The 12,572-nt window shown below is 45.6% G+C and overlaps 1 protein-coding gene across 5 annotated transcripts in view; it reads right to left on the reverse strand.

Annotated features, from left to right (window-relative positions):
• LOC135916121 (membrane-associated guanylate kinase, WW and PDZ domain-containing protein 1-like) overlaps nucleotides 1–12,572 on the reverse strand; it is a 63,114-nt gene that overhangs the window by 21,653 nt on the left and 28,889 nt on the right. For 4 of the 5 annotated variants that reach the window (XM_065449364.1, XM_065449368.1, XM_065449366.1 and 1 more), the window contains 5 exons: nucleotides 10,528–10,813; nucleotides 9,882–10,064; nucleotides 7,701–7,917; nucleotides 5,280–5,408; nucleotides 4,495–4,662 (listed from right to left, as the gene is read on the reverse strand). In XM_065449364.1, coding sequence (XP_065305436.1) covers nucleotides 4,495–4,662; nucleotides 5,280–5,408; nucleotides 7,701–7,917; nucleotides 9,882–10,064; nucleotides 10,528–10,813 — 983 coding nt within the window. The remainder of the gene's footprint in view (nucleotides 1–4,494; nucleotides 4,663–5,279; nucleotides 5,409–7,700; nucleotides 7,918–9,881; nucleotides 10,065–10,527; nucleotides 10,814–12,572) is intronic. The other variant, XM_065449365.1, reaches the window with a different exon arrangement.

Here is a 12,572-nt window from a genome sequence, read left to right on the forward strand (position 1 = left end):
GCATATGACAGCACTGGCTAGATGTCATTACTGTACTCAAGGAGCGATAAATACACTTTACGCAAGTGTGTGCTCCTCTGTGTGTCGTGCTGCCAGGAGCCTTTGAACCCCAGAAGCTATATGTCGCACAACACAAGCACACTGGCATACCTAACACTAAGCAAACAAACAAACAAATAATAATAACAATACAGTGGAATCTCGTTGATACGATTCTCACGGGCACCGAAAATAAAAACGTATTATCCAAAAATCGTATTATCCAATACGGACTCCAAAAGATCGCGAATAATACATACTTGGCACAGAACTTGCTTTTATTAAGGGGGGAGGCTACCCTGGAGACCGAACTTTCTTATTTTTTAAGATATCCAGATGAAACTTTCAGGATATGTTCACACCACCGAACTATAAGGAACTGCAAAGTTTCATGAAGATATGTTTATTAGTTCCAGAGTTATTGAGGTTTAACTAGGTGATTCATGTATATCCCTTTCCGACCCAGAGACCACTACACTGGACATAACAAAAAAAGGGATAAAAAAAGCGAACGAAGCCACAATCGAAACCGAAACCATTTCCACGGCTTCCTGAAAAGACGACGAATATCTAGATCGAGATAGTTCCTCTTTCGGCCGCATCTTCTCAGGAGGGCAGCACCGAGTAATGGCGTCCTCCACGAGCAAACAGCCGCGCGCAACGTGCTCAAGTAAGTAATTTTTTTTTACATTTTCTCCTCACTTAATTCAAATAAATAAATTCGTGCGAGCTAAATAAGCTCTATTTGAAACAATGTGGTTAAAAGTTTTCCCTAGTTATTAGTGGTTTTTTCGCAATGCGGCAATGTTTTTTTGTCCAGTGTACTGGTCACTGGGATTCAACTGGCGCGTTTTGTTGATGTCCCCGTGCAATCAGGTTGCGTTTGGATTTCATTTTTTCTGGTGGTAAAATTGCATGACGCCTAGTGTCGTGGTAGGAATACATTGATGGGGATTTTTCATACAAGTATCAGAATTTTTAGCACTATTTGGTTGTTTTGTTTGCAGAAAAGACGCTCACCAATGAAGAAATTCAAGAGCTTTTGTTTGGGGACCAGTCCGACCTAGACGTCGATTCGGACTCGGGCGATGAAGCGGAGAAATTCCAGCCGGAATCCCTACTGGACGAAAGCAGCGACGATTCTTCGAGTGGAGATGAAAGTGGTCAAAACGAAAAGTCTGAGAAAGTATCCCGACCACAACGTTCCCGCCAAAAAGTCGCACAGTCGTGGACGGCACAGGCATTTTCAGCACCGATTGACATAGAAAGAACTGCACCCGCGCAACACTGTCAAGAGCCCCAGACGCCTTTGACATATTTTAAAGAATATTTTGAAGACGACTTTTGGGAGTTCGCAGCAACCAGAACGAACTTGTACTGGATTCAAACGAATGGGACCACCCTAGGTATGACAGCCAAAGAAGCCAAAGCTCTTTTTGGAATGCACATTGTAATGGGCAACCTGAAGTTCCCTCAGGCCCGCATGTATTGGGCAGCAGCAACTCGAGTATCAATAATTGCGGATGCCATGCCTAGAGATCGCTTTTTCCGTCTCAGAAACGCGTTGCACGTCTGCAACAACGACACTGACTATGATGAAAGCAACCGATGCTGGAAGGTTCAGGCCCTCCTAGACCGTGTGAGGAAAGCCTGTCTGAAAATTCCCAGGTCTAATGCAGCCTGTGTAGACGAACAGATGATTCCGTTTACAGGCAGAACAGAACTGCGTCAGTATGTTCGGGGGAAGCCAAACCCGACCGGACTCAAGAACTTTGTACTTGCTGACTCTCTCGGTAGGGTATTGGACTTTGAAATCTACCAGGGTGCCACAACACCAATTCCCACTGAGCACAAAGATCTCGGAATCGGCGGGGGAATTGTCATGCGACTTGCAGACTCAATGCCTCGAGGAAATGACTGCGTCTTGTGCTTTGACAGATTTTTCACGTCCGTACCGCTAATTGAGCGCCTTCTTGAGAAGGAAATGTTCGGTCATGGCACAGTGATGACAAATAGAGTCAAGACAGCTCTCAAATCCGATAAAGAGCTACTTGCTGAAGGACGCGGATCGAGTCATGAGAAGGTGAGCGCTGACAAAAAATTGGTGGTGGTGAAATGGATGGATACGCGGTCAGTTACGCTGCTGTCTTCATGTTGTGGAGCTGAGTCAGTTGACTCTACTAGGCGCTACGACAAGAAACAGAAAAAATACGTTGAAGTCAAAAGGCCTGCAAGCGTCCGATTCTACAACACTCACAAGGGAGGAGTTGACCTGAACGACTTTCTCATCAGTCTGTATCGCATAAAAATGAAAACTAAGAAATGGTCTGTAAAAGTCATTTTCCACTTCACCGATCTCGCCTTGGTTAACAGCTGGCTGAGTTACAAAGAAGACGCCAAAGAGGCAGGCTACACGAAGAGTCAAGTGCTTCACCTGCTAGACTTCAGGATGCAGGTGGCAGAAACTCTTATCAGGGCCTCCCAAGAAAGAAAACGGCGTGGTAGGCCATCTATAGATGCTACTGTTCAACACGAGCACCACCACAGGGCTGCCGTACAAATACCAGGCCCTGACCTGCGTTTTGATCAAGAAGGCCATTGGCCAGATCCGCAAGTGATGACAAATTCCGCTGGGTGTCGACTGCCAGAATGCAAGGCAAAGTCGCAAGTTCAGTGCACAAAATGCAAAGTCTTTCTTTGCTTGAAGGCAAGCAAAAACTGTTTTCGCGATTTCCACAGCAAGTAAGCGCCAGAGTTGACATTAAGTTTTAATGTTTCATCGAGCACAAAGAGGATAATGCAAGACCCTGTCCCTCCAAGTGCAAGTTCCTACTTTTTCTTAAGTCATTCACTACTGTGTTTGTGATTCTAAGAACTGCTGTGCTCTTGAGATGACAGACGTACAGCATTGTCGCATCAATGAGCAAAGCAGATTATGTGCAACAAATAAATCCCAGTGTCCACTATACTGGACATGCTTCTCCATTGAAAACCAGTGTACTTATTGTCTTCATAATTTTTTACACACTCTGTAATAGCTTCTTAACAGCAAAAAACCATCAGCAATTTTTTTTCTCGCCCGCAAAAAAATTCGGGATTCAAAGGGATATGCCTGAGGAAAAGCCTGGAGAAATGCCAGGACATCGTAGGAAGCTGAAATTCACTGTGATGATTCCTTGATAGATATCCCAGGGGGCTAAAGAGCCCTTTTCTTTAATTTCCCCTCCAAAAAATTTTAAGACAACTTTGAATTTGATGTAGCCAGTAATGACCACATTCATCAAAAATTAATTGCTTATTATAAATTAACTGCACCAACTTTCAAAAAAAGAAGCCTGTTACCCCCTGGCAAAGTCACTCAGGAACAGAATAAAAAAACGGCATACAAATCTGAAAAGCGGTTCTTGAGATATCGCCTTCCCTAGCACCACTACTAGCGAAAAAATACATTCCGAGAAAACAGGCCTTAAAGTTGAACACGTGTTTTTTTTTTATTAGAAAGCTCCTGCGGAGCTTCTAATTAGCTCTTGCGGCTCCAGGCACACTCAGTGTGTCGGATTTTCGACTGGCGACAGCCGAAAGCACAGTTTCGCCGCTGAAAAGCGTCTACGCAGTCGGCACTCGCTGCGGAAGATAGGAAGTTCGATGTTCGTACAAGACGCATATCGCGCTCCCGTGCACCGAACATCTGCACTGTCTTGGGCTTTGCCGGCATCGCATGCAGCGAAGAACTAGCGAAAAAAAGAGAAAGCTGAGCAAATAATCTAAAAGATAGCGCTAGGCGATGAACAGCTCGAAAGCAGGCGAGCAAGGGACGCGAGCGCGCCATCACAGGGAGGAGCCGCCGCCGCCCGGGCAGCAGCCAATGGCAGGCGCGCTTTAGCCCGCGGGATTTGAGCAGCCGCCGCCGCCGGCGCAGCAGCCAATGGTAGGCGCGCTTTACCCCGCGGGATTTGAACGCGCTGCTCCGGCCAATCAGCGCTCCGCATCACATCGCGGAAAAACGCCAATAGCGCCTCAACCGCGCCGACGATGCGGTGCGTTTGGTGTGCGAGCTTGCGAAAATTGCTCCCAGAGGCCGCCACACTGCTGCAGGCGCTGTGCAGAAGCACGGCCGGACTCTAGCTGAGCCGAGCCAGGCCAAACCTCGAGCATACAAAGCGCGCGTCGCCGCGTCTTTAGTCCGCCGTGCCTGTTGTTTCGCTCGATGTTAATTTCAGTAGCTCTGCCCACCCGCTTCAAAGGACTGGCTCTGATGTTATCATCATACAGAAGACGTTTCCGGGATCGTATTATCCAAACCGACGTGGAAATACGATCGTATTAGCCGTACAAAAATGCATTTACCTCTATAGGGCATCGGCCGGGAACGAAAAAAAAACGTATTATGCCGAAAAACGTATTTAGCCGAATCGTATCAACGAGATTTCACTGTACTAAAGAAGCGATGCATACCTAAGGGTGGTCCTATGGTGAGGACGACAGTCAGCCCAGACACTTTGATGAGGTTGACAATTTCGCCATGGTGCATGTCTAGGATGCTGACCCCATTGACAGCCAAGATTCGATCGCCCACGTGCAGCTGACCACAGCGTTCCGCGGGGCTGTTCTCAATGATGCGGCCTGGAAAGAAGGCAGTTGACTCGAAAGGATACTCGTTGACACTACATTTTTCCACAGTGCCGATGAGCCTTCGCTGCAACATCAATACATTTCATCCCAGAATTTGAGGACGTATTTCTCAAACCTGGCGTTAAGTACAGGATCTCTGTTAAATAAATGCTTCATTACTGTTCAACTTCAAATTCAATAAAATTTTTTTTCAAATTCAAATTAACAAGAGATATATACATAACAAATATGGGTGCACAAACATACAGAACATACAATTGCATAATTGCAACATGTGCCCTGAAGTGAGTAATTAAAAGTTAATACTTGTTAATTAGCTAATGCCACAGTGCAATGTTGTGCGAACAATGTCCACCACTTCAAGTAACCTGGCTGATACGACATAACTGCGTTGTGCCGCGGGATTTCTGGTAAGTCTATATGTGCTAAAATAAGGGATACCTTGATTAAACACTTGAACTTGCATAATCATCATTCAGTTTCGGTTTTAAAAGTGCAGACTTTGGTTTGCATTATTGAACTACCAAACAAAATATTATTATTTAGCACAGAATGTAAACTTGTTTAACTGAACGAATCACAAAAGAAAAGTATAACAAGACACCAACCTATTGTGGATCCCGCCTTCCCAACTGATGAGATGATGACAAAGCCAAAGCCTTCGTTCTCATGACGCATTACAGTCACGTTGTAGGGATACGTGACTTCGCAGTTGTTTAACCGATGAGGAGAGTCCACTGGAAAAATACAAAACAGTCCCATTATTCAGAGAGGTGCCAATTACATAGCATAGTCACCTTATGATAGAATTTTGATAAAGTCACACATCAATGCATACCAGCTTAAACTAATGTGTTGGATCTATCACTGAATGTCTGATTCAGTTATCATTGAATGTTCAACAAGTTCAGCACAGAGGCTATCATAAAAAGATCAAGGGCATGAACAATGAACTATTCTTAGCTTTTGTAAAATGATAAAGGACTTTGTGAGACTGCTTGCAATACACATCACCCTGAAGGAACGTCGTCATCCCTATGAACTATAAAGGGGCTCTTGTATTCACTTATGAAAAACTTAGCAAACAGTTGCATACAGGGTGTCAGAACGAAATGTTTTTCATTGTTTTAGTTTCATTCTAAAGCAAAAAATTCAGTTCCAATTTCGCTCCGAAAAAAATAAAAAGAAACGAGATCCGTAAGGGTTCATAACAGTATTAGTTTCCATGCAAAAATTTGCGAAGCAAAGTAACAATAAAAACATAATATTTAATTTTCTCAATAAGTAAATTATGAATTCTGAGATCATGTCTGGAGTATGGCAGCCCCCTCCTCTGAGCTCCTCCGAGCTGGAGAGCAAGGCCTCCCATACCACTTGCATTGTGATTTCATTAATGTTTTCTTGAGGTGCCTGCGGCCCATTCCCACGTGATGTGGTCCTGCCAAAGCGTGAACTGAAGAGCTCACGCCAGCTGAGCCCTAGAATAGGGGCACCGGCCAGCTTGAAGACCGCCCGTGATATTTTCTACAATAAAAGTTTTATACTACTACTACTGAGATCATGCCCAGTTCCTTGAGTCACTGAGCATGATCACAGAAGCAGCACGTCATCGAGCCAAAAAGCGAGACCGCTGTTCCGATAAAACAAACTTAAATGAACATAAACAAACAATAAAGCTTGGGTAACAAAGGGTTGTACCCGTAGAAAACGAAACGATAAGCTCTTCAGTGAGCAAGCCCTAGGTTTTGCTACGATGCCAATCTGCTAGTGCACCGAACGGTAGGCTTAGATAGTGGAGCGCTCGACTGGCTATCGCTTGCACTATCTCTGCCTGACATATGTGCTTTATGCTGACATTGCCTGACATCAATTGTTGCAGATTGCGGACTTTCTCCTTGAACCAAGAACCAATGAAAAAATATTTCGGTTTCACTCTGAAACAAAATAATAAATAATAATTTAGTTACGTTTTTGTTCCCGTCAAAAATATCCCCTCCCCCATTCCGTTCCGACACACTGCTTGCATACAAAGGTTTTGCTCATGAGGTCTATATAAACAAAATGCTACTGCGAAAAAAAAAACAACAAAAGTGTGCATCCGATTTAGATTAGAATGCTACTGACTTGGTATGTTAGCCATGATACAATACCAGTCCTAGGGGACAGAAGTGAAGAGACAAAGGGGCTGTGTTGTGTCACATTCACCTGACAGCAGCTTTGATGCAAAAGCATAAAATGGTTCACTGAGCGAAAAGGCCAGCGTCCAGTGTCTGTAGCAGCCTAAATTCCCATTGGCTGTGATGCCATGGCACGAGCGCGCCTCAACGGAGCAGAGCAGGCAAAACGGAACACCAGCATGCCAAGTCTTGCATGAGGAAAGAGGGCATCAACGCAACACTACGTCACCCTCGCTCTCGCTCTCACCTGCGTTCTAATTGCATCCTGGTGAAGTCGGATTGAAGCACACCAAGTGCGTCAACACACTCGCTTGCCCGCAAGAAGTTTGTAACACAAACGACCACTCAGCAGCTTTCAATTGGACATTAATGGTTTTGCACTTACAACTCATAAGAAGTGCTTAGGTCTCATAACATATTTTTTAAACACAATGCACGACAAGGAAAGGTTTGGCCGATGCACAAGAGCAATACACACGCCTTGTCACATACCGTTACTCCCGTTCATTAACTACCCCATTAGCGCTGCCCTTTTTAGCATCTCTGGCTATGATACTCTGCTGTGGAGCACAAGGTGGCGGGTTATATTACCGGCAGTCACATTCCAATGGGGAAACACGCAAGCACACCAGTGCACTTAGTTTTAGATGCACGTTAACGCACAGATGCACAGCTGGTCAAAATTAATCCGGACCCCTCCACTACAGTGTCACTCAAAACCCCCGTGCAGTTTCAGGAAGCTAAGCCCCATAATTTTGTTTAATGTCCAGCATCACTGTCGCTGTTGCAGAAGTACAAACCAGCATTTATCACTCTGAATCCAAGCCAACGAGAAAGCAGTGTCCTCCTCACCCAATGAGCGCGCTTTCCGCCTGAGGCCCAGCGTGACGCATCCATTCAGAGAAGCGGCCCCCATGAGCTGGACCACGTGGTGGTGAGACGCATGCAGGACGTTCTGGCCGTCCACAAAGACTATCTCGTCGCCCGTCATCAGCCGTCCGTCCAGGTCAGCAGCTCCACCAGGCACTATGTGACCAATGGAGACCTGCGCACGCAGCAAGCGCACAGGCTAGGCTTGTTTCATTTGCAGTTCCACTTTTGCAGTCAGTTGCGAAATTCCAAGCGCACCGAAATTTCACTTTGGCAAAATTGATCATAAATTAGTAGTACATACACAGACCACGGACTTCTTATAATGCAAGAGGCCCGAGTTGCAAATATCCGTGCTATAAGCGGTACGTCAATATAACTGAAACAATTTTCAAAGCCTGCGCACATGCTGCAGCTGACAGTGGTCTGCTCCGGACTGCCTTCAGTTGCACTTCACTCTTCGAAAAGGCAGGACGTGTGAGCTCCGGCACAACACTTTGCAATGTGGTGAGCTCTGCTTAAATCATGGATCTGGGACCTCCAATAGATGCGATGTAATGACCCCCTCACACATTTTTCTCTCATTTACCGCTCAATCGCCACTGAATTTTTAATTTTTTTTCTGCTCCTTTTTCACTGGCTACACACATACCGTATTTACTCGCATAATGATCGCACTTTTTTTGTCAGAAAAATTGACGCAAATTCAGGGGTGCGATCATTACGCCGGTTAAATTTCCCGCGAAAAAAAAAATTTTTTTTTCGTACCGCGTTTGCTGCGAGATGTGAGATTGCGGGTGCGGGACACCAAAACAAAAATGGCGGCTGGCGGAGCAAGCCGAACGCGCCGAACGCGATGTTTTTTTCTTCTCGTGAGTACATTACGTGCATTGAAACACTTTCTTCCGTATCAGTGATGAATAATATCGTTAATATCGGCAAGTTTGCGGCAATAACGTAGCCATGTCCATTTTGAGGGGACAGAAACAGGTGGGCGCGCTTAGCAGCCAGTGACATATAAACACATGACGGGCCTGCTGCGGAAACTGCGGCATCTGTCTTCACTACTATGCTAATACGGCACGTTTCCGCTAAGGGTGGGCGAATATCTTAGCTGTGTTACAAGCGTCGGCGTATGAATAGGGTACACTTTTAACGTATCAGAGTAAACGTGGCTAATATCATTGCCGCGCGCGATTTGTTGCGTGCTCACGAGTGCAAAAGCAGATGAAAAGAATCGAAATGGGCCTTTATTGTTTTTGTTGACATCAGCCATTATAAAGCCAACCCACAATAAAGGCAAGTTTGGTTGTACCTCATTTTGTCATAGAAGTGCGGAAAGTGATGAAAGTAATGAAATGAGGCATCTACTTAAGAATGTTTAGTGCGTGCAGGCCGCTTGGCTTGTCTTAAAGAGTCGTTCGCGTAGCATTCGACAGGTGGTAAGCACGATCATTATTCGCTAGACTTAGCACACGACATATCGCTGCGACAAGTTCGGGGCGCGATCATTACGCGGGAAATCAAAAAAATCGAATTTTGACGACAAAATTTAGGGGTGCGATCATTACGCGAGTGCGATCATTATGCGAGTAAATACGGTACTCTACCCCACCGCCCTCTGCTCCATTGCCTATGCATCGCTTAACCGCAGGATTTTCTGGCAGCCACATTATAATAAAACATTTCGTCTCACGCGGCTGCACGGTGAACAGTATGTGTATACATTGAGTTCTATAGCAGGGTAAACAGGAGTAAAAAAAAACAAAAACAGTGTTATATACGGTCCTGCACTATAAGCTGTAACAAGTGGCCTCACTTGTACTACTGAAGCTATTCTGACAAAGCTGCAGGGCTGGTAATCATAAAGTTTTCTTTATTACCAGCATTGAAATAGCACCACAGCAAACGACACAGGCAACAGCAGACATGATGCAAATCTGAGATCATGGTCTCCGAAATCTTCAGCTTGCCGTAGGTGCCACCCGATCTCAGAGGTCAGATGTGCCCTAAGCACAATTCATGGCTCTCAATTTGGGTGGTTTGCACCATGACTAGTCAGAAGCATAATTTGTCCCAGCAACATTGAAATGCCACTACAAAGTAGCTCTCTTTCAAGGTTGCACTTGGAAACAACATGAACGGCGGGGAAGCCAAACTCACCTGAGAACCCTCCTCTGTGCCTCCCACAATGCGGAAGCCAAACCCGCTTTCCTGCCGATGAAGCGTCACCACCAGGTCTACTGCGTCAGACGCATGGGTGTCGGCTCCCAGACGCATCGTTGCTGACGTTACAGGCTGCTCGTGCTCGAAGGAGGTCGAGTGCTTGCGGCCCGACAGACCATCCTGTGAAGTAGGCGGGATGCGAGGAGGAACAGGTACTTTGCTCAATTCTCTAAGCAATGAGGCAATCAAAATCAGCTGAACCAAAAAAAAAAAAGGCTTGGCCAAGAGCCAGTGTTTCGACAAAGAGACTTGTTAAAACGCTGGCTCCCAGCAAAGGCTGTTCTTGCTCTCTATATTCCTGTGACTTTCTGTACCTTAGCTGGTCACTCTCTCACAATGGTGCCACTGTGGACATGACTACTATGTATGGTATACAGTATTTATAAACAAGAGAAAAACAACAAGTGCTTTTGCTGTCCTTCATTCACAATCCGCAAGATCTGTACAGCACACATAATCATGTCCAACCAACTAGCCTGCCAAAATATGCCAAAAAGCCAATGAGGCCATTTCGCTTTCTGCTTCATAACACCACAATAAAATCTGCCTGCCGCTCAGTTCCCAAATGCAAGAGTCGGCGTACCTGTGCAAAGCTTGGCGATTCCAGTGCCGAAGAACCATAGAGGCCGTAGTAGGGGCTGCCGCCGCTCACGTGACTGTTGTTCAGCTGCTGCGTAAGCGAGGACAGTGGAGACCGCAGCCCCGGCGACTGGTGGCTGGGCAATCTCGTGTAGCCATAGTCGGGAGAGCTGTAGCTCCAACCCCTGCCTTGCGGGAGGCCGTCTGTAGCCGGCAGGCCCGGCCAGTCCTTCTGTGTCGGCGTCAACAGTGCCGGTCGCTCCTCGACGATTGGACTACTCAGCTGCGACCTGGTGGTGGCAACATACAGAAAGCACAAGCTATGGCTGTGCAAACATTGGTGGAAGAGACAACGGAGAGTTTAAGCTTGTCTGTAATAGTATCAGAGTTTGCGGAACACTCTAGTGCTGGAGCTATGTCCAGCAGCATGGATGGCGCCATCTTTTGACGCAAATGTCCACTACACTCCAAGAAAAGTCTGCATCCTTTGAAGCTTATCTTGTCTCTAAACAATAATCGTCATCTATCTTGCGGGCACTTCCTTTTTTTGATACTGCCCTCCCAGTACACTAAGTGACAAATGGCATGCGTGTATCAGTGTGACATAGCATTCCTAATATGAAAGCTTCCGCCACGAACGGTAAAAAGGAGTGTGTGAGCAGGATATATGACAATTATTGCTTGTCGACAAGATGAGCTTCAAAGGGTGTAAACCTTTTCTAGAATTGTAGAAAGCACAGAACTATAACTAAAGATCACATCCTACCTATCTGCTGGAGCAGACATATTGGCACCAACAATCAAAATAGTGAAACATTAATGTAATGAACAAGGCTATAACAAATTATCAGATATAACAAAATAAACCTACAAATTTTGGTTGACAAGTTTCATTTCAATGAGTAATCCACTGCTATAATGGGACTGAGAACGCAAGACTTAAGATGCTATAGGTTACAGCAAAGTGAATAGATCTTCGCTCACAAATCAAAACATGGATTTTGATAGCAAAAAATGTCAAACACTCATCAGGAGCAACTTCAAATAGCCCTTACTGAACACGCAGGCATGTTGTGGACAATGGCTTGGCTTGGCTGGCCCACAGCCGACAAGCCAAAATGCCAATTCCACGTGATCACGCGAATAACACCGCTGCGCATTAATGATGCAAACTGCATTTATAGTTTAACTTTGTTCACATACCATGCATCGGCACTGCAAGCCCCCAAGAGGCATTATGTATGCTTGCATTTCTTTTGCAAAGACGTGGCAATGAATTTTTTTTTTCTCGGCCGACACCAATGTGAACACCTATACAAATGTATTTTCGTGTTGGATACAGCTTCGTCACAACAAGATTTGATTGTAGTATTCAAGGGACACATTAAGAAAAGGAAACGCCCTCCCCTTGGCCAAGAAGAAGTGTATAGTGAGTACCGTATTTACTCGCGTAATGATCGCACTTTTTTCGCCAGAAAAATTGACACAAATTCAGGGGTGCGATCATTACGCGGGTTAAATTTCCCACGAAAAAAAAAAATTTTTTTTTCGTCCCGCGTTTGCTGCGGGATGCGGGTGCGGGACACCAAAACAAACATGGCGGCCGGCGGAGCAAGCCGAACGCGCCGAACACGCCGAACGCGATTTTTTTTTCTTCTCGTGAGTACATTACGTGCATTGAAACAGTTTCTTCCGTATCAGTGATGAATAATATCGTTAACATCGGCAAGTTTGCGGCAATAACGTAGCTATGTCCACTTTGAGGGGACAGAAACAGATGGGCGCACTTAGCTGCCAGTGACAGAAACACATGGCCGGTGTGCTGTGGAAACTGCGGCACCGGTTTCCCTACTGTCCTAACACGGCACGTTTCCGCTAAGGGTGGGCGAATATCTTAGCTGTGTTACAAGCGTCGGCGTATGAATAGGGTACACTTTTAACGTATCCATGTAAACGTGGCTACTATCATTGCCGCGCGCGATTTGTTGTGTGCTCACGAGTGCAGATGAAAAGAATCGAGACGCGCCTCTTTTGTTTTTGTTGACCACA

Source organism: Dermacentor albipictus, chromosome 5 (genome assembly GCF_038994185.2).
Source record: "Dermacentor albipictus isolate Rhodes 1998 colony chromosome 5, USDA_Dalb.pri_finalv2, whole genome shotgun sequence".
In the NCBI taxonomy this organism is placed as follows: domain Eukaryota; kingdom Metazoa; phylum Arthropoda; class Arachnida; order Ixodida; family Ixodidae; genus Dermacentor; species Dermacentor albipictus.